The sequence below is a fragment of the Erithacus rubecula genome (genome assembly GCF_903797595.1).
Source record: "Erithacus rubecula genome assembly, chromosome: 5".
Taxonomy (NCBI): Eukaryota; Metazoa; Chordata; class Aves; order Passeriformes; family Muscicapidae; genus Erithacus; species Erithacus rubecula.
In genome coordinates this window covers 764,534-788,027 of record NC_136687.1, presented here as the reverse complement: position 1 = coordinate 788,027, position 23,494 = coordinate 764,534, and the positions used below count along the sequence as shown (strand labels likewise).

The following is a 23,494-nucleotide window of genomic DNA, read 5'->3' as shown; positions in this document are numbered from 1 at the left end:
CCAACACGCCAGCCCTTCCCCCAGGAAGGAGAGACACGGGGGGGCTTCATTGGGGTGAATTTATTGTGGGGGGTACAGAGTACATTGGGGTGGGGTACAGAAGCCACACATTGAGGGACACGAGTGGGACATACAGGGTGGGGGGTCGTTTATGGATGAGGCAGATCCCTGGCAATGGCAGGAGGGGCTGGGGGGGTTCCTGTCCCAGGCTGGGCCCCCATTCTCCCCTCCCAGCCTCACAGGGCCCTGGGAGCAGAGCCTGGGGTCACCTCAGTTCCCATGGGGGTGGTCAGGGACAGTCAGGGGGGCTGGAGGGGCCCTGGGGAGGTCCCTGGGGTCCTGCTGCAGCTGTTTCCTGCCCCAGAGCACAGCTGGGGCCTCAAACATCTGGCCAGCGGCCATGGGACTGCAGCATCCCCTGGGAATTTGGGATCCTGTGGGGGGTTGGGATGTGGGGTCCCCCACGTTCCCCTGGTCTCCCTCCCCCCCTTTTTTTCCCTCCCCAGCAGCCGTGGCCGGCGGGTGCTGCACCCTGGGACGCTGGGCTGGGGCTGTCCGGGCTGGAGCAGCAGGTAGCACAGGTTTCCCGGGATCCTCCCGTCTGAGCCGGGTCTGTTCCCAGCCACGCCGCCCTCCGGGAAGGGTGGGAGGCCACGGGAGGATCCCGGAGCCGGTGGGAGGATCCTGGGGATCCCCTCGGGCTGATGGAGCCGGAGCAGCTCCCAGATCTCAGAAGGGTTTTGGGCAGGGGGGAATCCTGGCTGGAATCCCCCCACACATCCCCACGGAGCTGGAGCGGGGTCTGTGCTCACCCCTCACCCACAGCCGCGCTGCCGGAGCGCCCCGGCATTCCGGGTGTTCCCGGCACTCCCGATATTCCCGGCATTCCCGGTGCTCCCGATATTCCCGGCTCAGGCGGGGCCGTAGCACAGGATCTCGCTCAGGTCGTAGCCGGTGACAGCGAAGGTGTCCCCAGCGGGGTCACAGAACCGGGCGCCACAAACCTGCGTGTCCGTCACGCACTCGCCGTGGCAGTGCTGGATCTGCGGGGGAGCACATCCCGAGGGAATTCCAAGCTTTCCATGGCAGCCACGGCTCCATCCCTGCCCCAGGTCCCCAGTCCCATGTCCCAGGCCCGGACTCACCTCGATGTCATCAGTGTCTGGGTTCCTGCTGAGCTTCCAGACGTGCACAAAGGAATCCTCTGCACCTGACAGCAGCTGCGAGGGGAGCAGAGGGAACGTGGGGACACCACAGAGGTGGCAGTGCCATGGGGCAGGATGGGACACTGGGCTGGGATGCCAGGCTGGGATTTCAGGTGGGATGCAGGTTGGGATATTGGGCAGGATGTCGGTGTGGGATGCCAGGCTGGGATATTGGGCAGGATGTCGGTGTGGGATGCCAGGCTGGGATATTGGGCAGGATGCCAGGCTGGGATGCAGGTTGGGATACTGTGTAGGATGTCAGGCTGGGATGCTGGGTGTGATGCCAGGTGTGACTCCAGGTGTGACAGCAGGTAGGAGCCCCTGTCCCCTCTGTACCTTGCCGGTGAGTGGTGCCAGGTCCAGGGCGTAGATCCAGCGGGCGTGGGCGCTCACCTGGGCACAGATCCGCCCCGACCCCGCGTCCCACAGCTGGATCTGCCCGTCCCCATAGCCCGCAGCCACGATCCCATTCCACAGCCTCACCGAGGAGCAGGTGCAGCTGCACACAGGGCCATGTGTCACCATCTCTAGGGTGTCCCTCCCTCGTGTCCAACACCCTGTGGGATCCCCCGGGGGGCTCACCCAGATCCCGGGATCTGCCCGAGCAGGGTGAACTCCTCCCCGGTGCTCCAGAGGCAGAGGGTTCCCGAGTCATCGGCTGTCACCAGGTCCCCAGCCCCTTCCTGTGGGGAGAGATGGCTCAGGAGCACTGTCCTGAGCTCTGGGATGGCACCAGCACTGCCCCACGGGCACCAGGACAGGCTCAAACAGCTCCTGCAATGCTGAGGAACCCGGCCGGAGCGGGGCCGGGAGCGCCCACGGGCGGCTCCGTCGGAACTCGTCCGTCTTTGCCCACGCTGCCACGCCCAGGGTGGATTTCGAGGAAGAATCAGGGCACCCCTCCCTCCCTCCCTCCCTCCGTGAGGATTCCCAGCTCCTCCCAGCCCTGGGAACTCTCAGGACTCATGGAGCAAAGTCCAGGGGGGTGTGTGAGGGGACGGGCGGCAGTGGGAGGTGACACAACAGCTTCGTGTCCCCACGCTGACACTGCAGCTCGGGAATGGGTTCTGGGGGATGAATTCCTTGGGGATCCCGGAGCAAGGAGAGTTCAGTGACTCATCAGGGAAAGTGCTGAGTGGGAGGAAATAACTGGTGAGTGTGCAGGGACCTGCTCTATGAGCTCCCAGTGCCTAAGGAGGTTCCAGGAAAGATAGGAGGAACTTGGGACAAAGGATGGAGTGACAGGACACAGGGAATGGCTTCCCACCAGAAAAGGTGAGATTAGGGTGGGATTCTGGGAAGAAATCCTTCCCTGTGAGGGTGGGCAGGCCCTGGCACAGGTTGCTCAGGGAAGCTGTCACTGTCCCTGGATCCCTGGAAGTGTCCAAGGGCCAGGTTGGACATTGGAGCCACCTGGGAGCGTGGGAAGGGCAGGGAGTGGGACTGATGAGATTCAGGGTCTCCCACCCTCCCCCATACCGGGGCCTGGCCCTGCTCGGCTGCGATGTCGGTGATGGGATCCCGGTGCTGCTCCAGGACCTCGTTCAGCGTCACGTTGGTCCCTTTTGGGGGGATGTCAAACACCAGCACAGCCCCAAAGGACGTCCCTGTGGGGTCAGGAGGTCAGCAGGGCTGGGCCACCCCAAGGGCCAGCACCCTCCTCACACCCTGGGCTCACCCACGCAGATGAAGCGGCCGCCGGCCGCGGCGATGCCCCGGGCGAACACGGAATGTGCTGCAAGGGAACTTTGTGTCACTCATGGGCAGGAACTGATCTCTGTGACAGCAACTGGGGCTCACACCCCAATCCTGGCCCAGGTTTGGGCATGTCACAACGAGATACTGAGGTGGTGGTGTCCAGGGAATGGAGCTGGGAAGGGGCTGGAGCCCCAGGAGGGGCTGAGGGAGCTGGGAAGGGGCTCAGGCTGGAGAAAAGGGGGATCAGGGGGGACCTTGTGGCTCTGCACAACTCCCTGACAGGAGGGGGAACAAGGGATTGAGAGGGAACAGCCCCAAGTGTGAGGTTCTCTGACTTGCAGTGTTCCAAGGCATCCACTCTGGAGCTCTTAGGCTCCACTCCCACTCACTGATTCCAACACCCAAGCTGTGCCACGGAAGGTGTAGGTCTGATATTGGAAAAATTCCTTCCTGGAAACAGCTGGAATTTCCCTGGCAGGGGTGGAGTCCCCATCCCTGGGGGGATTTACCAGCCCTGTGGATGTGGCACTTGGGGACAGGGACACTGGTGGCCTGGGCAGAGCTGGGGATTTGGGGCTCTCTGAGGGATTCATTCACCTGCTGGGTGCTCTGGGATGTCCAGTGCGTGCCAGAACACCATGGTGGAGCCATCAGACTCGTACATCTGGCATGGAGGGACAGGTTGGGACACTCTGGGGGTGACAGGGGGACCCCCAGGAGCCCTCAATGCCCCCCAGGCCTCACCTGGACCCCACGCTGGGAGGTGAGCACCAGCAGCACCCGCGCTGGGAGCTCGCACCACGCGGCCTGGAGGGACAGGGGGAGGTGGGAGAGGGGGGCACAGCAGGACCCCACTGTCCCCTTCTGGGGCAGGACCCCCAAAACCTCCCTCCAACCCCACCCCCTGTGGTTCTTCTCCTGGAGGCCCCCCAAAACCCCTCCTGAAGCCTCCCAAATCCTCCTCCTGGAGCCCCCCCAAACTCCTCCTCCTGGAATAAAAGCACCCAAATCTCCTCCTGCAGCCCCCCAAACTCCTCCTCCTGGAATAAAGTCCCCAAATCTCCTCCTGCAGCCCCCCAAACTCCTCCTCCTGGAATAAAGCCCCCAAATCTCCTCCTGCAGCCCCCCCAAACCCCTCCTCCTGGAATAAAGTCCCCAAATCTCCTCCTGCAGCCCCCCAAACTCCTCCTCCTGGAATAAAAGCACCCAAATCTCCTCCTGCAGCCCCCAAACCCCTTCTCCTGGAATAAAGCCCCCAAATCTCCTCCTGCAGCCCCCCAAACTCCTCCTCCTGGAATAAAGCCCCCAAATCTCCTCCTGCAGCCCCCTCAAACCTCTCCTCCTGGAATAAAGCCCCCAAATCTCCTCCTGCAGCCCCCCTACACCCCTCCTCCTGGGCCAGGACCTCTTGATCTCTCTCCTGGGAGGCAAGTCCCCCCACTCCAGATGTGCCTGATTTTCCTAAGGGTGGCTCCCTGCTGTCTTTGGGGACCCCCCCAGAGTCCCACAGACCCCTCAAAGGCTCCTTCCCCCTCCCCACAATCTGTCACTGCAGGACCCTGGAGTCCCCCTGCCCCATTTCAGTGGCAGGGCCGTGTCTCACACCCAGCCAAAGCTTTCCCTGTGCTTTTCACCTGTGTGAGCAGGGGGGTGCTGAGGGCAGAGCCCCCTCCCCGAGCCTGCAGCTGCCGGGGGGGCCCCTCGCTGCCCAGCAGGCTGAGGATGGTGCCGTGCACGGCTCCGAAGGCGGGGGGCCGGGCCGGAGGGCACAGCACGGCCAGGTTGTTGTACAGGGCGGAGCTGCTGTTCCGCAGCGCTAGGCTCCGCTCCCGCCGGTACCGCCTGGGGAAGGGGAGGGCACAGCGAGCAGGGGGCTGGGGCGGGTCCGGAGAGCGAGTGGGGGGCAGATCCAGGGGGTTGGGGTAGATTTTGGGGGAGCTGGAGCGGATCCAAGGGGGTGGGGTGGGTGCAGAGAGGGAATGGGGGCGGATTCAAGAGGGGCCGGGGATGGATCGGGAGGGGCTGATGGGGGTCCAGGGAGCCGGGAGCAGCTCCAAGGGGGTCCGGAGAGCTCCAGGGAGGAGGGGGCAGATTTAGGGGAGCGGGGGCAGATCCAGCGCTCTCCCTCCCAGAGCGCCCCACAACCCCTGGCCCAAGGCTCCCTGACAACGACCCCACCCCACCCCACCTCCCAGACCCCCCGCCCTCACCGACCCCTGCCCGCTCCCCCTCAGCGCCCCCCGCTCCCCTTCATTGCCCCCCGCTCCCCTTCATTGCCCCCCGCTCCCCCTCAGTACCCCCCGTTCCCCCTCAGCGCCCCCAGTTTCCCCTCATTGCCCCCCAGTTTCCCCGTTCCCTCTCCCCGCTCACCCGTTGCTTGCCGCCGCCATGGAGACCGGTCGCGGCGTGATGACGTAAGAACGCGCGGCGCTCAGTGATTACGTCACGTTGCCGTGGAGCCCGGGACGCCAAAGGGGCGGGATGGCCGAGGTGGGACTGGGAGAACTGGGCGGGACTGGGAGAACTGAGAGGCGGCAAAGCGGAGCAGAGGGGGCTGGTGATGGCTGTGAGGAGCTGGGGATGTACTGGGGTGTTTAGGGATGTATTGGGATGAGCTAGAGGACTATGCTGGGTTGGGCTGGGATGTACTGGGCTATACTGGGCTATACTGGGATGTATTGCGGTGAGCTGGGGGGCCTTGCTGGGGCCGGTTGGGATGTACTGAGATGAATTGGGGGCCATGCTGGGGTGGGCTGGGATGTACTGGGATGAGCTGAATGGCCACGCTGGCTGCGTGGGGGTGTACTGGTCTATACTGGGGCGCACTGGGCTGGTGGGGATCTATGTCCCGGCACAGAAAGCGAAATCCCGCGGCGCGGGCGCCAGATCGAAACTGGACAAGACACGCACGCCAGCCCGAGCCCAGTCCAAGAAAACCCCCGGGCCGACCTCGACTCAGCCCACGCCGCCCCCCGAGGAGGAGCCACCGGAGCCCTTGGATGTCGAGCCCATCCTGGACGATCTCGTGGATCGGGTGCTGACCGCGTGTGCGCTGGCGGCGGCGATACGGCAGGTGAGAGACCCCCCCCCCGCCATCCCGTGATTTCGGGGGGTCTGAGGGGGGCTGGGAGCTGCGGGCGGGGGTCTCAGCGCTGTCTCTGCAGAGGGTGCCGTTCACGGTGTCGCGGGCGCGGGATGCCATCCTGTTTGTCGCCGAGTGGCGGTTCCTGGTGCGGGATGACGGGGACCCTGACCGCGCGGGGGTCCCGGATCCCGAGCGGGATGGAGTCTGGAGAGAGGATGAGGAGCCCCAAACCAGTCACTGGGACTCCTGCACACCCGGCGTTATGCAGGTCGCGGATGTCCCTCTGCCCTTGGAAAAGGTGAGGCGTCCCCCGGTACCCGCCCGGGCCGTGAGACTCGCGGTGTCACCCACACCGGGTCCCCTCTGTCCCCCGGGCAGGTCTCGTCCGAGGATCTCCCCGTGACATCCCAGGCTAAAGAATGTCCTCTCGTGCGTCCCACCGAGGTCCCCGACGCTGTTTCCTTCCTGAGTGTCCCGGGCGAGGTGAGACGTGCCCTGATCACCCCTCCCCGAGCAACATTTTGGGAGAGTTTGGAGCAATTTTGGGTCCTTTTGGGTCATTTTGGGGGAATCTGGGGACATTTTAGAGTGAGAATCATTCCTGGGTAAGATTTTCCAATTTTCTCCAAATTTCCTCAAAAATCTCCATTTTCCCTTCCAAATTCCTCCAAAATCATCCCAAAATCCCAAAATTTTCTCCCAAAATTGGGAAAAAATGGGAAAAATGGGGAAAAATTTGATGGGAAACCTACTTCTGTCTGGGCAGCATGGGTGCATCAACTCAGGGAAGGAAGCACTAACCAAAGGAAGTTCTACTAAAGTGAAGGTAGCCTCGATCTCCCATAACCAAGGTGCAGGAGGATGGAGGTGTCTGTACGAATTAACTTGACGCATGTTGTCCCCCCGGGCTGAGCCCCAGCGGCTCCGTGGCCACGGGACACCACGGGTCACCCCGACACTCCCACCCATACCGGGTCCCTTTTGTCCCCCGGGCAGGTCTCCTCTACGACGCCGCCGAGCCTGACCCCCTCTGAGGAATCCTCAGATATTTCCATCCAGATTATCGTGCCGCCCATGGCTGCTTGGCCCCCCTGGAAGGGTCGCCGCCGCTCCCGGCCCCCGCGGCCCCGGACCCCGGTTCCTCCCCTGGCCGTCCCCTCGGAACCCACAGCGAGGACATCATGGCAGTCCCGCCGGGGCACGGCGCCACCGTCGTCACCCGCCTCCCACATCAGCCTGGCATGGCTGCAGCCGCGCAGAACCTCCCGCGGCACCGGGCTCGTCAGGCTGAGCGCTCGCAGCGATGGCTCTCGCTGGTTGTTGCCCGAGGTGAAGGTGATAGACGTGACCACCGAGCCCGAGCGGGTGCGGCCGGTCGCCACGCGGTCCCGGCTGATCCCGTCTGGCACCCACGTCCTGTCGGCAGCCTGGCGGGCCCCCAAGGGCGAGCCGCAGCTCTGTGACCCCTGGCTGGCTTCGGCTCGCTTGGCGCCCGGTGTCACCGTGCGCTGGGGCGGCAGCGAGCGGCGCGGGCCGCCGCCGCCGGGGCGCCAGGAGCACGGCAACGGCGAGGAGGAGGAAGACGAGGCGGTGAGGAGGGCGGAGAAGGAGCTGACGCCCATCCTGCCCTCCCCGAAGAGCCGGATCTTAGAGTTCGGCGATGGAGAGGAGCAGCTGGAAGACCCGCTGAGAATGCGGCAGCTCCTGGATCTGCCCCTCTCGGCGGATGTCCCACCTAAGAGGGCACCTCCGACTTACTGGGGCCCCACGGCGCCCCGTGTCCCTCCGGAGCCGGATGTGGAACTGGGCATGTCACCGCGCAGCGCTCCCGGGGGTGGAGGTTCTTTGCTAGCGCTGCTGAAAAAAGCCCAGAAGTAAATAAAAAACCCTTTAATGAGCTTTCCTCACCCGGCCGGGGACCCGGCGGTGCACCGGAGCCGCATCGGGAGCACCGGGCGCTGCCCTCATGGTGCCACCAAGGGCTGGTTCCCGCTGCCCCTTTGACCCCAAATAAGGAGGAATAAGGAGGATGTGACACGTGTGGCTTCGTCCCGTGAGGTCTCTGTCTTGGAGAACGGGGACCTTGGGTCGAGGCTGCTCCGGCGGGACGGGGCGGGCAGAGTCTGCCCGGAGCCTTCTCTGCCTTCCCGGGAGCTCCGGGTGCATCTCGGGGTCCCTCTCTGCGACTGTCCCCGCCCGCTGGGCCACTCCCGAATGTCCTTGCTCCCACAGCGACGTGCTCCAGCCCTGCAGCGTCCGAGTGTCTCCGCACTGCAGGACGGGGACCTTGGGGCTCACGGGGGGCATCGCCCCTCCTGTAACCGCACCGGGGGGCGCGGGTGAGCAGCCCTGGGGTGGCACTGGGGACACTGAGATGGCACCGGGGACACCGGTGGGACACAGGGAGCTTTCCATGTGTCCCGGTCACTCCCTGAGTTGAGTGTAGGGTATAGAGATCCTAATTAGTATTTGGCGTGGTTTTCAGCTCATCGCAGGAGATGTGATAGCAGGCGTGTTTTTCAGGTCCTTTTTTTTTCCCAGATGATGCCATAGTCGTGGGTTTCAGCTTCTCAATAGTAAAAGATTATAGAGTAGCCTGGGTTTCAGTCCCTAGTTAGCATGGGAGTGGTTTCACTATCGCGATCAGGTCTTAATTCAGCGCTCCTTGAGTCTCCACTCTGGTGGCCCTACAAGTAACCCCAAAATTTCCAGTCTTATTTGTGACCCAAAATTTTTTTTGCCCTGCTGCAATTCCTTCTTTGTTATTCAACACCTCAAAGGAACATTGGGATGAAAAATATCGTTTTTGGTCCAGGCTGGGCAGATCTCAACACATTGGGGCAGAGTTACCCTTGTGGTATTGCAGCACCAAGAGCTTATCAACAGAAGTAAATTAACTATAATTTCCTGACGGTGGTACAGGGGATATTGGGACATGTGGCTCACCCTCCTGCCTGCTCCAGCCACTCTGCTGTGTGTCCTTGGCTGCCAGCAGTTCACAGGGACTCGTGCTGTGCCACATTGCTGGCTGGGCAAAGGTCCTGCTGTGACGTCTGTCCCCAGCCCCATCCTGCGCTCAGCCATGGAGCTGCTGGGGACCCTGAGCCCCCCGTGGTGGCTCCTGCTGCTGCTGCTCCTGGCCCTGCTGCTCTGGGCCACACGCAGAAGCCCCTGGGAGCCCTGCAAGTGTCCTGCTGACCTGACGGGCAAGACAGTGATTGTCACCGGAGCCAACAGCGGTGAGCAGGGATGGGTGGCGGGGACACGTGTGTGGGTGATGGTGTGATGGCTGCGGGGTGACATGCAGGGGACGTGGGTGTCCCTTCACCAGCCCAGGACCCCAGTCCCTGCTTTGGGAGGGCAAATGGCTGCAGAAGCAGCTGGTGGCCGGTCCCTGGGCACCCACAGTGTGCTGCTGGTGCCCCCTGCCCATCTTCCGAGGCTGGACTTCCTCTCAGCCCTGTTAATGACTGACAGACAAGGCCACCACGCCACTGGCCATCACAGCCACCATGTCACACCATGGATGGGGTCACTGCTCCAACCTGTGTTCCACTGCCAAGCTGGTCGGGCTGGTGCTGCTGGGGATGTTGGGACCCACATTCTGGGATTGGGATATCCCAAAGTGGCCCCACACGTGCTGGGCTCCATTCCCACCCCAGTGCCCATCACTTCCTGCTGGGTAGTTTTGACTGTGGCAGCGGCTGCACAGACCCCCAGGGACCCCTCACCTGGCTGGGATCAGCCCACACCTGCTCCACATTCCGCAGGCATTGGCAAGTGCGTGGCCATGGACCTGGCGCGCCGGAACGCCCGCACCATCCTGGCGTGCCGGAGCCGGGAGCGGGGCCAGGCGGCCGTGGAGGAGATCCGGGCGGCCACCGGGAACCCAGCGGTGCTGCTGAGGCTGCTGGACACCGGCTCGCTGGCCTCGGTGCGCGCCTTCGCCAGCGCCGTGCTGCGCGAGGAGCCGCGGCTGGACGTGCTGGTGAACAACGCCGGCGTCACCGGTACGTGCCAGGCGAAGCTGCAACAGGGATCCAGCACCCCGTCCTGATACCCACAGCACTCCCCACCCTCCTTTCCAGGGCTGCCTTTCGCCATCACGTCAGAGGGGCTGGAGCAAACCTTCACCACCAATTACCTGGGGCCGTTCCTGCTCACCAACCTGCTCCTGGGTGAGTGAGTGGGCTGGGGGAGTTGAGGGGGCTCTGGGGACTCCTCCCTGCTCACCCCTGCTCTGCACAGACCTCCTGAAGGCCTCGGCGCCCGCCCGGGTGGTCAATGTGTCGTCGTTCCGGCACAGCGCGGGCACGGCCGACAGCGGGTTCCTGACGGGGCAGCGGCGCCCGGGCGGGTACGATGCTGCCTACAACAGCACAAAGCTGATGAACGTGCTCTTCACCGCCGAGCTGGCACGGCGCCTGGAGGGCACAGGTGAGTGCTGGGCTCGGCCATGCCATGTCGGACATTCCCTGTGCCGGGTCTCAGGGGCTGCCGGCAGAGCTGGGGGGTCTGACACGGGTTAGAGACTCCCAGGGACCCCCCAGAGTTGAGGTCAGGCTGAGAGCTGCTCCCAGAGGGATTTGGGGTCCCCACCCTGATGACGGTGCTGCCTGGCAGGGGTGACGACCAACGCGCTGAGCCCCGGCGTGGTGAGCACCAGCATCATGCGCCACTTCAGCCGGCCCGTGCGGGCGCTCTTCCGCCTCCTCCGCCCCTTCCTGAAGGTGAGCGGGGCCGCGTTCTGTCCGGGGGCAGCGGGGCGGGCGGGGGCTGACAGACCCTTCCTCACCCCCATCCCCCGCAGTCGCCCGAGCAGGGCGCTGCCAGCACCATCTTCTGCGCCGTCTCGGAGGAAGCTGCGGGCATCACCGGGAAATACTTCGACAGCAGCTGCCGGCTGGCGCTGCCCTCCGCGGCCGCCCGCGATGCCGCGCTGGCACGGAAGCTCTGGGAGGCATCGGAGCGGCTGACGGGGCTCACGGAGCAGGACTGAGCCACCGGGATGGCACCGGCAAGGGGGACACGGATCCCGCTGTGCTCCCCCTGTACCCACCCACAACACGGCGCCGGCCAGACGTGACAACGACACTTTTATTAAAAACCCCGGCGCCACACGCGCCGCTACTCCCAGGTGATGTCCAGGTCGAGCCGCTGCTTCCTGACGGCTTGCAGGAAGCTGTCGTAGTCGCGCCGGTGGATGTCGGGGCAGCGGGACAGGTCCAGGCGCCGCAGGGGCCCGTCGGAGCCCAGCAGTAGCCACACGGTGCTGGCGGAGACGCGGCTCTCGGTCAGCGCCAGCTCCCGCAGCTCCCGCAGCGCCGGCCCCGCCAGCGCCGGCTCCAGCACCGAGTCCAGCGGGAAGGGCACGGCCAGCAGGCGCAGCGTCTGCAGCTTAGGGGCCCCGCACAGCAGCGAGGCCAGCGTGGAGCACAGCACCGGCCGGTGCGCGGCCGGCACTGGCGCGGTCAGGGTCAGCGTGAAGCTCTGAAGTAGGGGCAGCCCGCGGGGCAGAAGGTCAGTGGCCCAGCGTGGTGGAGGGGTAGGGGGTTCCTCGATGGGCTCGTCCTGGGTGTGGAGGTCTGGTGGAACTTCCAGCTCGGCACTGAAGCTCTTCAGGCTGGGGCAGCTGGCGAGCAGGGTGGGCAGTGAGAGTGGGTCCCGGCAGCTGAAGCCGTGCAGGGTCAGGGTGTGCAGGCGGGTGCCCAAGCCCTGTGCCAGGGGCAGCACCTCTGCCAGCGCCCGGCCGTGCCACCTGAGGCAGACCAGCGTCACCCGGGACAGGCGCTTCCAGCCTGCCAGCTTCTGGAGCCCTGAGGGGCCGGGACTGTCCCCCAGCCACACGCTGACCTCCTCGGCCAGGGGACACACGGCATGGACAGCATCCAGGACATCCTCCTTCACCTCCTCCAGCTGCCGCAGGGACAGCTTGAGCCGGGCTCCCTCTGGAGCCCCCTGGCCCCGCAGCAGCTCCTTCAGCGAGGGGAAACCCTCGGAGTCCTCGGCGCTGTCCAGCTGCCGCGAGTGGAGCAGCCGGAGCGCATCGGGCAGGGCGCCGTGTGCCAGCACCTCCAGGTACGGCAGGGCCAGCAGCAGGAAGGACACGGCAGCCACCATGTCCCCATGCTCGGTGTCCTCCAGGTCTCGGGCCAGCAGGACGCGGAGCGCGGGGCAGCTCGGGGTCCGTGCCAGGGGGTCGTAGCCCAGGTGCCGCAGGGCGCGCGCTGTCACCTTCTTGCAGCCGGTGACGTCGAGCTCCCGCAGCTGACGGCAGCAGGAACCCACGGCCGAGAGCACCTGGACGTTGGCCTGGGTGTGGGCCAGCCCCAGGCGGCTCAGGCGGGGCAGCCCCTCGGCCAGGTCCACCAGCACGGACGGCGAGAGCCGCCCGCAGCCCCCCAGGTCCAGCACGCTCAGGCCCTGCAGCCACACGGGGAGACCCTCAGTGGGGTGGGCAGGGGGGCACGGATGGCATCCTCAGCCCCTGTCCCACAGAGAGTGGGCAACTCAAGACTCAGAGAAGGTGGACGTCTTGACTGCTCCCCTGCCTCAATCCCTCAGCCTGTGGACCATGGCACCTTCAGCCCCACAGAAAGTGGAACCCCCTGCCCCACTGATGGTGGGCATCCCCATCCCTATGGATAGTGAACACCCCAGCTCTATTCCCCCTGCCCCATGGAGGGTGGGCACTCCTAACCCCACAGATGTCACTCCCAGCCCCACTCCCACTGACTATGGCACCCCATCCCGCTGTCCCACCCCACAGCAGGTGGGCAGCCCCATCCCCTGTGCCCACCTGGCAGCGCAGCACGATGAGGTGGCCCAGGGCGTTGTTGGCGAGCCCGGGGCAGGGCTGCAGGCTGAGCTGGCGCAGGTGTGGCAGCAGCAGCAGGTGCAGCGCTGCACGGGACAGCCGCCGGCTCCTCCCCAGCAGCTGCAGCAGCTCCTGCACCAGCCCGCAGGCTGGGGGGAAACGGGGGGGTCAGTGAGGCCTGGCACCCCCAGCTGCCCCCACGGGGGTACCCCACACCCTGAGCCACCCCCCAGACCTCACCCAGGTCATTGAAGGGGCCCACGAGGAAGCGGAACTCGTACTCGTCCAGGTAGTTGTCACTGTAGTCCTTGGCCCAGAAGCTTTGCATGTGCTGGGCCACGTTTTGCAGGCACAGCGCAGTCAGAGTGGGCACTGCCCGCCGCTGGGGCATCCCTGAGTGGGGACAGGGACACTCAGGGACACTCAGGGACAGCCATGGGCACTGCCCGCCGCTGGGGCATCCCTGAGTGGGGACAGGGACACTCACAGGGACAGCCACGGGCACTGCCCCCCACTGGGGCATCCCTGAGTGGGGACAGGGACACTCAGGGACAGCCATGGGCACTGCCCGCCGCTGGGGCATCCCTGAGTGGGGACAGGGACACTCAGGGACAGCCACCTGCAACTGGGGCATCCCTGGGACACTCACACTCAGGGACAGTCACCAGGCCATCGCCTGGGGACAGGGATGGGGACGAGGACAGTCAGGGATTACCTGCTGGGGCATTGACCTGGGACAGGGACAGTCAGGGACAGCCACCGCTGGGGGGATGGGACACTCAGAGACAGGACGAGGCACTGCCACCCGTCACAGCCCGACCTCATTTTGGGGTCACTCCCCCTAAACCGCCCAGCACCGGTTCCGGTTCTGGTTTCGGTTTCACTCTGCTCCCGGCGGGAATCCCGCCACGATCCAGGGATGAACCGGCACCGGAACCGCGGCTCAACCCCCGGAAACTCCGCCGGGACATCCCAAACCTCACCCGCGGCTCCGGGACGGGATCCTCGGCTGCGGGGATTATCCCGGCTTTAACCGGGACAGGGGACGCCTGGGCGGTGTCCCTGGAATTCAGCAAGAAACAGGGGGATGGATCCTGATGGGATAATGAAAGCTCCACCCCGACACCAAATCCCGGTGCCTGGATTGCTCTGAAGACATCCCAGTTCAGCCAGTGGGGTGGGGAAAGGGTAACTGGGATGGGAAGAGGAGCTGGAAACTGGAAAAAGGATCACGGGGACTGGGAAAAGATACCCGGGATGGCAAAAAGACCCTCCGGGATTGGGGAAATGACCTTTTCAAAGAAAGGAAAAGGTCCTTGGAGACTGGGAAAAGAGCCCCAGGGACCGGAAAGGACCGGGTAGAAAAGGAGGAGTCCCCCGGGAAATGGGGAAAGAACCCCGGGAAATGGGGAAAGAACCCCAGGAAATGGGGAAAGACCCTCTGGGGCGGGAGGAAACCTTGGAGAATTGGGAAAAGTCCCTCTGGCACACAATGGAGGGAACGGGAAGAGCTCGGGGACAGGTGTGTGGGCACGGTGAGTCATCAGGGCAGGGCTGTGTCACCGTCACTGTCACTGTCACCCGGGCGCTCCCGCGGCCAGCAGCGGGACACGGGATGTGACCACAGCGGGTTGGGGGATGTCACCACCGGGATGGGACACGGGGATGGGACACGGGGATGGGGACACGGGGATGGGGACACGGGGATGGGGACAGCGGGATGGGGACACGGGGAAGGGACACGGGGATGGGACACGGGGATGGGACACGGGGATGGGACACGGGGGTGGGGACACGGGGATGGGGACACGGGGATGGGGACACGGGGATGGGACACGGGCATGGGACACGGGCATGGGACACGGGCATGGGACACGGGGATGGGACACGGGGATGGGGACACGGGGATGGGGACACGGGGATGGGACACGGGCATGTGACACGGGGATGTGACACGGGGATGTGACACGGGGATGTGACACGGGGATGTGACACGGGGATGGGGACACGGGCATGGGACACGGGGATGAGACACGGGGATGGGACACGGGGATGTGACACGGGGATGGGACACGGGGATGGGGACACGGGGATGGGACACGGGGATGGGACACGGGGATGGGGACACGGGCATGGGGACACGGGCATGGGGACACGGGGATAGGACACGGGGATGGGGACACGGGGATGGGACACGGGCATGGGGACACGGGCATGGGGACACGGGCATGGGGACACGGGCATGGGGACAGTGGGATGGGGACACGGGGATGGGACACGGGGATGGGACACGGGGATGAGACACGGGGATGGGACACGGGGATGAGACACGGGGATGGGACACGGGGAAGGGGGATCGGGGACGGTGTGGATCCCAGGAGACGGGGTCAGACTCTTTCCTGCTCGGATCCACCGGGGAAATTCCGAGGAATGAGATTCCCTCCCTTCCATCGGTTTTTGGGGACCCCACCTTGGCGTCCAACCCATCCCAACCACCAAGAGCAAGGCTGGGAATAAACACCCGTTTCCATGGCAACACCTCCTGCCTTGCTGTCGGGAACACTTACCGGCGCCTCTCAACCGCGTCTCGTCCCGACTGATCCCAGTCGCGTTGCTTCCTCCTCCCTCTCCTTTTCCTCCTCATCCTCCTCCCCGGGCCTGGCCCCGCCATTACTCGCCCCGCCCTTTTCCTGGCTTCACTTTGCGTGTTGCGCATGCGCAAAGAGTGAAGCCCCTTCCGCCCTTACTGCCCCTGAGGGCTGCCCCGCGCCGTGCCTGACGCCCAGCGTGGCCGTACGGCCACGCTGGGCGTCAGGCACGGCGCGGGGCAGCCCTCAGGGGCCTTGTTGTCGGGCGGGGTCGACGGCACCGGGAGCGGCCGGGCCGAAGGTACCGGGGGAGGCCTGAGGGGGTCGGGGGCTCCCGGAGGGTCCGGGAATAGCGGGAGATGCGGATTTAGGGCTGGGGAAAAAAGAAAGAGGTGTCGCGATATCGCGTCCTTCATTGTGTGGGTCTCGGATCTTGTGTGGGTGTGGTGTGGGGGCTATAAAGGGTTTTTTTTTGGGGGGGTCTGAGGGGGTTTATGCGGATTTAGAGGCGTCTGTGAGGATGTTGGAGAAGGTTTAGGGATTTATGGAGCGATGCCTGAGCCATTCCAAGGGGTCTGAGGAGCGTTTGGGGTCTGTGTGAAGAATTTCTGAGGCTCTGCGGGGGTGTGTGTGCTCTGAGGGGGTCTGTGAGGGATTTGTGGGACTCTAGAGGAGTTTTTGGGGATCTTCACATGGGAACGGGGGTGTGTGAGTGATTTATGGGGGTGTAGAGGTGTCTGAGGGGGATTTAGGGATGTTTGAGGGCATTTCGGGGTCTATGGGGGTGTTTGGAAAGCATTTAAGGGTCTTAGGGTGGAATTTATTGGGAAGGTTTGATCTGGAGACAAGGCAGGAATGACTCAGCCCCGGGGGGTAATTAATACCTGGGCTAATTGGGGGGGCTCATTAAGAATGGCACAGATGGATATTCCCGGTCCTGGATCCGGGAAAAGCACAGGAACTTCCAGCAGGGGATTCTGTGTGCTGGGAATTCTGGCAGAGCACGAGCCGCCTTCATTAGCATCACATGAATAATTAATCACCCCACTCCATTAATGAATAATAATTAATTAAGGGATGGAATGCAGGCAGGGCCGTTTACCTGTGTGAGATGTGTTGGTCCCGGTGCCATCCCTCCCTCTGGACTGGTCAGGAAATTTTGGAATTGCAGAATTGCTGTCAGGAGGGACCTTCCTGGGCTGTTCCACTGCAGACAGATCCCGATTTCATGCAGCATTTTTGGGTTCTCCCATGTTGGTTTTTAAAAAATTCCGGGTCTGTTCGAGCTCCTCGGGAATTCCTGGAATGTGCTGGGTGTTTGTCACCTGCCCAGGTGACCTTGGAGCAATTCCTTCATTCTTTCCTTTCTCAAACGTGGAGCTGGATGGTGGCTTTGGGGAAAAAAAAAACCAAAACCAACAAGGATTAAATTCCTTTGCTGTATTTAAGAGAGAAAATGAGGAGTTTTAATGGATTTCAGCATCCCAGGGTAGGGGTTACATGCTGATTCCTCCAGAGCCTCAAATCCCACCCAGGAACAGCTGAAGCAAAATTTTGGGAGTGTTTTCACCCTCATTCCTGAGTTTTTCAGAGGAAAATGCCTAAAGAATGGAAATCAGGGTGGTGAGGATGGCAGGGATGTGGGAGCTGCGTGGCCCTGGATTGTCCCCTGTGCATGGTGCAGAGAGCTCTGCCCCCAGGGTTTTTTGGAGGGATTTGGGGTTTTGATGGATTGGGATTTTTGGATTATGGAATGATTTTTTCCCCCCCGCCCTGCTCCATGCCCTCATTTACCAACCCGCTGAGGGAAGGAATTCCATAAGGAATGAGGGAATAAAGTTTAAAGCTGGGGATTGCTCGGTTTGTGAGGGTGAAAAAATCCAGGTATTCCCAGCAAAGTCCCGCATGGACTTCCCCCCATTCTCTCCCTCCCACTGCCAGCGGTGAAATCAGCTTTTTTGGGAATGCTCCCAGCTGGAATGAGCAGGGAATTCCGCGGGGATGGGGGGTGAGCTGAAAGCCACTGACCTCCCTGTGCATCCTCGGCGTTGCTGTGGCTACGGGAGCAATCCCGGCTCCCCCGGTGGAAGCGGGGATGATCCCGCGGGGTCGGTGGGAGGGAGGGGGCTGCGGGGGCTGCGGTGGTGCAGCCGTGCAGGGCGCAGGCTCCAGAGCCGGGTCCTAGCGCCGGCAGCACCTGGAATGAGGTCCCGAGAGGGGGGAGGAAAAAAGGGGATTGGGAGGGATGTGGTTCTGCACGAGGAGGTGGAGTCGGGAAGGGTCGGGTTCTGCTGGGGCAGTCTCAGGTTCAGGTTGGATATTGGGAGAATTCCTTGGTGGAAAGGGTTGTCCAGCCTGTCCAGTTCTGATTTAACAGCCCAGTGGATGTGGCACTTGGGGATGTGGGGCAGTGCTGGGGGAATGGTTGGACTCGATGATCACTGAGGAATTTGCACCCTAAACCACTCGAAAATTCCGTGGAAATTGGTGTGAGATCCCAGGGGGTGACACCCTGTCCCCCCTCCAGTTTGTGTTGTTGCCAAGTGGCCTGGCTGGGTGGCCTCATTTTGGGTGGATGTCCTTAATTTGGGGAGGAACTGGTCAAGCTCTGCAGAGAGAGACTTGGGACAAGGACACAGGGAATGGCTTCCCACTGGGAAAGGGGAGATTGGGAAGGGCTGGGATTCCCAGATTTGCTGTGGCTGCCCCTGGATCCCTGGCAGTGCCCAAGGCCAGGCTGGATCCACCTGGGACAGTGGGAGTGTCCCTGCCATGGCAGGGGTGGCACAGAATGAGCTTTGAGGTCCCAACCCAAACCATTCCATGACTCCATGATTCTAATTCCCCTCCACAGAGACACTTTTGGGTTCCCCTGAGACTGTTCAGGGCTTGGAAGGGAATTAAAAAACTCTTAAACTCACTCTGGATTTATTTTGACTCATTAAAAACCAAACCTCAAATACTAGTTTAGGTTTTCTCTCCTGAACTCAGTTTCCTGACAAGCTCAAGCTGCTCCCAACCCCAAAATCAGATTTGTGGAGGATTTTCACCAGGAGATGTGTATAAAAAACATACCAAAATGCAATAAGGTGGAATTTTGCTCCTGCTGGATAAAAGTGGGAATTTCTGAAGGTTTTTCACCTCCCTCCTCCTCATGCTCCTTGAGCTGGGGGTGTTCCAGCTGCTCAGCAGGGGACTGGCTTTTATCCCAGATCCCAGGGAAAAAGCCTGGAGGTTGAGGGGGGATATTTCTGCACTTCTTTTCTCTGTGATGATGAATTAGAGAGTTTGGGCAGCAGGAAATCTGTGTGGATCCTGCAGTGCAATGGCTGGGTTGGTTTATTGGGGGATCCATGGCCTGGGAAGTGGTGTGGGTGACACTGGGAATCCCTGGAGGTGGCATGGGTGGCACTGGGAATCCCTGGAGGTGGCATGGGTGACACTGGGAATCCCTGGAGGTGGCATGGGTGGCACTGGGAGTCCCTGGAGGTGGCATGGGTGGCACTGGGAATCCCTGGAGGTGGCATGGGTGGCACTGGGAGTCCCTGGAGGTGGCATGGGTGACACTGGGAATCCCTGGAGGTGGCATGGGTGGCACTGGCAGTCCCTGGAGGTGGCATGGGTGGCACTGGGAATCCCTGGAGGTGGCATGGGTGGCACTGGGAGTCCCTGGAGGTGGCATGGGTGACACTGGGAGTCCCTGGAGGTGGCATGGGTGGCACTGGCAGTCCCTGGAGCTCTGTGACACCCAGTGCTTCCTCCCAGGAGAGTGAGGATCACTCCAGCCCCAGCCAGGTGTGACCCTGAGGATGCTCTGGGCTGCTCCATCCCAAAATACCCGGGGTGGGGTCCTGCTCCGTGTGCCAGTCCCATCCCTGCTCAGCACACCAGGGAATTTATTTCAGAGGTTTAATCAGATTTTGTGTGTTACCCTGGAAAAGGGAAGTTCCAGGAAGGTTTATTGATCCTGGAGGATTTTTTTCAGCTGGAGCAGCAGTTCATCCTGTTTGGGGGAAAATTTGGATTGTTCCCCTTTGTACAGAGCAGACTTGGCCCCAAATCCACAGTGATGGTGAGGGTGGAGCAGCCAAATCCTTGTTGGAGGTTGGGGTGTTCCCAGAGGGCTCTGGATTATCTCACAGAGCTTTAATTACCAAAACTTCCCATATCCCCTTAATTCAGGCACTAATAAAGCTCCTGCCCTACTTCAGCTTTGTGTTTAAGCTCAGAATCCTTGTGGGTCTTTCCCAGCTCAGGATTTTCCAGGATTCTTTCCCTCAGGGGTTCATTTTTCATCCCAAATCCAAGTAATAAAGAAGCAGGAGATGGTGAGTGGTGCCTGGGACTTTGTTGTGTTGACAAATGGGATATCCATGACTTGAAAAGGCTTTTCCAACTGAAAGGATTCCATGATTCCATTCCATGATTTTCAACACAGGTTTGGAAAAGGCTTTTCCAACTTTTCCAAGGATTCCATGATTCCATTCCATGATTTTCAACACAGGTTTGGAAAAGGCTTTTCCAACTTTTCCAAGGATTCCATGATTCCATTCCATGATTTTCAACACAGGTTTCCCAGAGAAGCTGTTGCTGCCCCTGGAAATGTTCCAGGCCAGGCTGGATGGGGCTTGGAGCAACCTAGAACAGGGGAAGGTGTCCCATGGCAGGGGTGACTCTGTGTGGGATTTGATATTCCCCCCCCATCCCAAACCATCCCATGATCCCATGAAATTGTGTTTGTGTGGAAAAAATTCCCTTGTGCTTCAGTTTAACACAGAAAACTGACTGAGGAGGAGGAGCAGGAGCTGTGTGAAATTTATAATTTTCTTTTTAAATTAACAGCTTCTGCTCCACCTGGGAGCAAAGCCTGTGTGGTATTCCCTGGTATTTTCCTGGTTTTTTATTTTCCAGCCTCTCCTTGGAGCACAACCCCTGCTGAGCACCTTCCAAGTGTTTGTGTCCACAGCTCTTGTTCCCCTCCTGGGGATCAGCCAAGATCCCAAAGGATGGTCCTGCAGGGGAGAGGAAGAGCAGAAATCCTTCAGAATTTAGGAATTAGGAAGAAATCCTTCCCTCTGATGGTGCTGGTTGCACAAGCTGCCCAGAGAAGCTGTGGCTGTCCCTGGAAGTGTCCAAGGGCAGGTTGGACAGTGGAAGGTGTTCCTGCCATGGCAGGGGGTGGAATTGTTGGGATTTAAGGTCTCTTCCCACCCAAACCATTCCCTGAGTTCATAAATAGGTGCCACAGGTGATATTTGCACCCAGATTCTGGCAGGGAAGCTTCCAGTGACTGGGAAAGTTTTTCCTATGGATAAAATAATTCAGATTTTCTAAATTTTCTAAACTGGTTTAGAATCTAAGGCTGGAGAGAAGGAGCTCGTTCTCTTTGTAGCATTTTGGAGAATTTTGTGCGAATTTTGTGCGTGTGAAATTTAAACCAGTGTGGAGAGGTTGACCTCCAATGACCTGCAGATACCTGAGGTGACTCTGGTCGAGTTCCTAGTGGTGCCAGTGAGAAATTCCCAGTTTCCAGCTGGGTTTGGTGCATTGTTCAAGCTCCTTCTGTGAGGCTGCCGGAGCTCCAGGAGTGTTTGAACAGCGCTCTCAGGGGCAGGGTGGGGTTGTTGGGATCCGTGATCCAGCTCGGGATATTCTGTGGATCCCCATGGCTTGGGATCGCGGCTTTGGAATGTGGAGCAGTGGCCAATGGCTCCCAAATCCCCTGGTTAGCCTGAATAACACCGGGAACCGTGCCCAGAAGAGGGGTGAGGGCGTTGATTTGGGATCTGTCAGCTCAGCCAGGAACAATGGGACACAATGTCACCTGTCACAGCCAGGAGCGGGACAATTAGCGATCATTGAAGCTGCCCATAATTAACCCCTTGTGCTCCATCCACCCACGGGTGCTGCTCGCGGGGATTTGGGACAAACCCCGCTCCAGCGCCCTTGTTTTTCCTCAAAATCCTCCAGCCAGGGAGGAGCAAGCGGGGCCAGCTTTGGCTGGGGACACGGCAGGCGCCGTGCGGGAGGAATTTGGGGTGTCCCTGCCCAGTGGCCACCACGGGGCGAGCAGGAGGAGGCCTGGAGTGGCCCGGTGCCTCTTCTGCGGGGGGAGCTTTAGGACCCAGCGAGCCGCCAGCGCCGTGACAAGTCTGGAGCGGCACTGGCGCAGAGTGGCTCCATCAGCAGCGCTGGAATTCTCTGTATCCCTCCCTCCCTCCCTCCCTCCCTCCCTCCCTCGGAGCATCCTCGCCCAGAAAAGGGCTTCCCTCCCCTCTTGTACCGCTCGGGGGAGGGGAGGGAGGGGGGCACGGGGATGCTGGGATCGGCCGGGACGCTGGGAAGCACCGCTGGATGAGAGCTGGGAGAGAGAGAGAGCTGCTGGCTGCAAATCGGGGATCTGTGGAGCGCAGCAGCATGGCCCAGGGCAGGAGGCACGCGTCCGGCCGGGTAAGGGGGCATGGAGCTGACTCGACAGCTCCTATCGCGACTGATCGCCGCGCTGTCGCAGCGAAAATAGCCGGGGTTTGTAGGGAAATCTCCGATTGTGCTGCCGTGTCTCTGGAATGTGGCTGGCACCTCTCTCTCGCTGACAATAATGCCGGCAGGGGAGGTGGATGCTCCGGCTTGCAGCAGGGCCGGGTCTTTTGGCCAGAGTGTAGGTGATTACCTGAATTCATTAGTGCGATTAATTAGCGCGCTCCTGCTCAGCCCCTTCCCCGGCTCTGGCACAGCTTTGCCGGGGCTGCTCAGCACAAAGATCCCGGCGTGTTTTGCTGTTTCCCCTCCCTCCGGAGCGATGCCGAGCTCCCTTCCGCGGGCCTGGCAAGCGCTTCCAGGTTTTTCCGTATTGCAGCTGCCCCTGGGCTGGGCTGGGCTGTGCGGTGCCAGCCGCCCCCCCGGACCCGGGCCGGGCCTTTCCCGTGTCCCTGTGTGGCCACCACGGTGACATTGTGTCCCAAACCCTGCTGGGCACTGCCAGCGCCTTCAGGCCTGGCTGTGCCAACTTGGCAGCGACTCCAGGATGGAGCTGGGGAGGGCAGAGCCTTCCCACCTCTGCACGGGACCCCCAGAGCCTCCGTGGGCACCGTGTCCTGCCTGCTGTGGGATACAGCAGACCTAGAGCTGGTGGGATTTGGGCTGTGGCCAAGGGGATTTGGCTGCAGAGAGAGCAGCTCAGGGAAACTTCCCAGCCTGGAGCCTTTTTTGCCCACCCTGGTAGGGTCTGAGTGTGTGTCTGTGCAGATCTGGGGGGGGCTGGAGCCTCACACCTGCCCCCCAAACCTCCTTTTTTTTCCATGGGGGAGCTGGAGGAAGGGGCTGGAATTCCAGCCTGAGTCCTGACAGCTCTGCCATGACATCCTGGGGGGATTTTGGGGGCTCCAAGGGGGTGAGGGCACAGGAAAGGCTCCAAGGGCTGATGGAGATGTGGCTGAGGGATCCTGGGGGGGTCCCAGGGATTTTGAGGGTCCCAGGACAGCACTGTGAGATTTGGCTCACATGGATTTTGGGATGGGCACTGCCCCCTTCCTGGGGCTGGAGCCACTCCCTGGGTTTTGGGGACACTGCTCCTGGTGTCCAGAGTCACTCACACCCTCCCAGTTTGTCAGCCTGGAATCCAGTGCCACCATGGTGGTGAGTGCTTCATCCCAGTGCCACATCCTGGTGCCACCCAGAGCAGCCACCCTCAATCCCAGGGTGATCCTGACTCGGTGCTGACCAGATTTAAACCCAGAATTCTTCTCCAAATCTTTCCCTCTTCCAGCTTTGTGGGCCCTGCCTGGAATTTGGATCTTGTCAGTGCTGGCTGCTCGGGATTCTCCCCAAACTTTTGATCTGAGCTTTGAGTGGCAGTTTGAGGCTCCAGCAGTCTCACCTGCATGGGGGAGGTGCTCCTGGAGGAACACATTGAATATTCCCAGGGTGATCCACTGGGATGGAGAGGAACTGAAGCCTTCAGGTTTGAATGGAGCATGGGAATGTGACCCAAATCAGTGGGAATTCACCCTGTTTTCAGTGCTTTGCCACCAGCACCTTCACACAGCAGAGCAGACAGGCTGTGGATGCCTGTCACATTTCAAAAGGGGGGAAAATGCTGGAT

The 23,494-nt window shown here is 61.5% G+C and overlaps 5 protein-coding genes across 13 annotated transcripts in view; 3 read left to right on the top strand and 2 right to left on the bottom strand.

The window, feature by feature from the left end:
* Positions 1–40: 40 nt before the first annotated feature.
* WDR54 (WD repeat domain 54) lies at positions 41–5,335 on the bottom strand. The gene is made up of 10 exons (XM_079305844.1): positions 5,274–5,335; positions 4,538–4,745; positions 3,648–3,710; positions 3,501–3,567; positions 2,884–2,940; positions 2,685–2,812; positions 1,788–1,888; positions 1,542–1,704; positions 1,146–1,220; positions 41–1,043 (listed from the first exon to the last, which is right to left on the bottom strand). Exons 1-10 carry the CDS (start codon positions 5,291–5,293, stop codon positions 912–914), a joined length of 1,014 nt encoding a protein of 337 aa, XP_079161970.1. The 5' UTR covers positions 5,294–5,335; the 3' UTR covers positions 41–911.
* LOC306802080 (uncharacterized protein C2orf81 homolog) lies at positions 2,153–7,910 on the top strand. Of its 5 annotated transcripts, none has more exons than XM_079305840.1 (6): positions 2,153–2,357; positions 5,298–5,393; positions 5,761–5,976; positions 6,068–6,286; positions 6,367–6,471; positions 6,985–7,910. In XM_079305840.1, the coding sequence occupies exons 2-6, from the start codon at positions 5,385–5,387 to the stop codon at positions 7,864–7,866; spliced, it is 1,431 nt and encodes a 476-aa protein (XP_079161966.1). In that variant the 5' UTR covers positions 2,153–2,357; positions 5,298–5,384; the 3' UTR covers positions 7,867–7,910. The 5 variants fall into 5 exon arrangements, with proteins under 5 accessions (XP_079161966.1, XP_079161967.1, XP_079161968.1 ...); XM_079305841.1 differs by having other exon boundaries at positions 5,248–5,393; XM_079305842.1 differs by lacking the exons at positions 2,153–2,357; positions 5,298–5,393 and adding an exon at positions 5,429–5,469.
* A 1,074-nt stretch (positions 7,911–8,984) lies between these two features.
* On the top strand, positions 8,985–11,120 carry LOC306802081 (retinol dehydrogenase 13-like). The gene is made up of 6 exons (XM_079305843.1): positions 8,985–9,227; positions 9,759–9,998; positions 10,077–10,166; positions 10,237–10,425; positions 10,612–10,718; positions 10,799–11,120. Exons 1-6 carry the CDS (start codon positions 9,071–9,073, stop codon positions 10,985–10,987), a joined length of 972 nt encoding a protein of 323 aa, XP_079161969.1. The 5' UTR covers positions 8,985–9,070; the 3' UTR covers positions 10,988–11,120.
* LOC306802078 (uncharacterized protein) lies at positions 11,071–15,541 on the bottom strand. Of its 3 annotated transcripts, XM_079305833.1 has the most exons (5): positions 15,373–15,541; positions 13,789–13,867; positions 13,046–13,198; positions 12,788–12,954; positions 11,071–12,411 (listed from the first exon to the last, which is right to left on the bottom strand). In XM_079305833.1, exons 3-5 carry the CDS (start codon positions 13,194–13,196, stop codon positions 11,116–11,118), a joined length of 1,614 nt encoding a protein of 537 aa, XP_079161959.1. In that variant the 5' UTR covers positions 13,197–13,198; positions 13,789–13,867; positions 15,373–15,541; the 3' UTR covers positions 11,071–11,115. The 3 variants fall into 3 exon arrangements, with proteins under 3 accessions (XP_079161959.1, XP_079161960.1, XP_079161961.1); XM_079305834.1 differs by lacking the exon at positions 13,789–13,867; XM_079305835.1 differs by lacking the exons at positions 13,789–13,867; positions 15,373–15,541 and adding an exon at positions 13,521–13,780.
* A 5-nt stretch (positions 15,542–15,546) lies between these two features.
* DCTN1 (dynactin subunit 1) overlaps positions 15,547–23,494 on the top strand; it is a 54,553-nt gene continuing 46,605 nt past the window's right edge. For 2 of the 3 annotated variants that reach the window (XM_079305826.1, XM_079305828.1), the window contains exon 1: positions 21,545–21,843. In XM_079305826.1, coding sequence (XP_079161952.1) covers positions 21,748–21,843 — 96 coding nt within the window. In that variant the 5' untranslated portion in view covers positions 21,545–21,747. Of the gene's footprint in view, positions 15,695–21,544; positions 21,844–23,494 lie in introns of those variants that run through there. The other variant, XM_079305827.1, reaches the window with a different exon arrangement.

Excerpts from the sequence above, each read along its gene's own strand:
- WDR54 (XM_079305844.1), bottom strand. The coding sequence starts at position 5,293 with ATGGCGGCGGCAAGCAACGG. Across the intron at positions 1,889-2,684 it reads CCGAGCAGGGCCAGGCCCCG|GAAGGGGCTGGGGACCTGGT; the intron begins GTATGGGGGAGG and ends CTCTCCCCACAG. Across the intron at positions 1,044-1,145 it reads CAGACACTGATGACATCGAG|ATCCAGCACTGCCACGGCGA; the intron begins GTGAGTCCGGGC and ends GCTCCCCCGCAG.
- LOC306802080 (XM_079305838.1), top strand. The coding sequence starts at position 5,662 with ATGTACTGGGATGAGCTGAATGGCCACGCTGGCTGCGTGGGGGTGTAC. Across the intron at positions 5,977-6,067 it reads TGGCGGCGGCGATACGGCAG|AGGGTGCCGTTCACGGTGTC; the intron begins GTGAGAGACCCC and ends CTGTCTCTGCAG. Across the intron at positions 6,472-6,984 it reads TCCTGAGTGTCCCGGGCGAG|GTCTCCTCTACGACGCCGCC; the intron begins GTGAGACGTGCC and ends TCCCCCGGGCAG.
- LOC306802081 (XM_079305843.1), top strand. The coding sequence starts at position 9,071 with ATGGAGCTGCTGGGGACCCTGAGCCCCCCGTGGTGGCTCCTGCTGCTG. Across the intron at positions 9,999-10,076 it reads GAACAACGCCGGCGTCACCG|GGCTGCCTTTCGCCATCACG; the intron begins GTACGTGCCAGG and ends CCTCCTTTCCAG. Across the intron at positions 10,426-10,611 it reads ACGGCGCCTGGAGGGCACAG|GGGTGACGACCAACGCGCTG; the intron begins GTGAGTGCTGGG and ends GCTGCCTGGCAG.
- LOC306802078 (XM_079305833.1), bottom strand. The coding sequence starts at position 13,196 with ATGCCCCAGCGGCGGGCAGTGCCCACTCTGACTGCGCTGTGCCTGCAA. Across the intron at positions 12,955-13,045 it reads GGGCCCCTTCAATGACCTGG|CCTGCGGGCTGGTGCAGGAG; the intron begins GTGAGGTCTGGG and ends GTTTCCCCCCAG. Across the intron at positions 12,412-12,787 it reads TCATCGTGCTGCGCTGCCAG|GGCCTGAGCGTGCTGGACCT; the intron begins GTGGGCACAGGG and ends GTGTGGCTGCAG.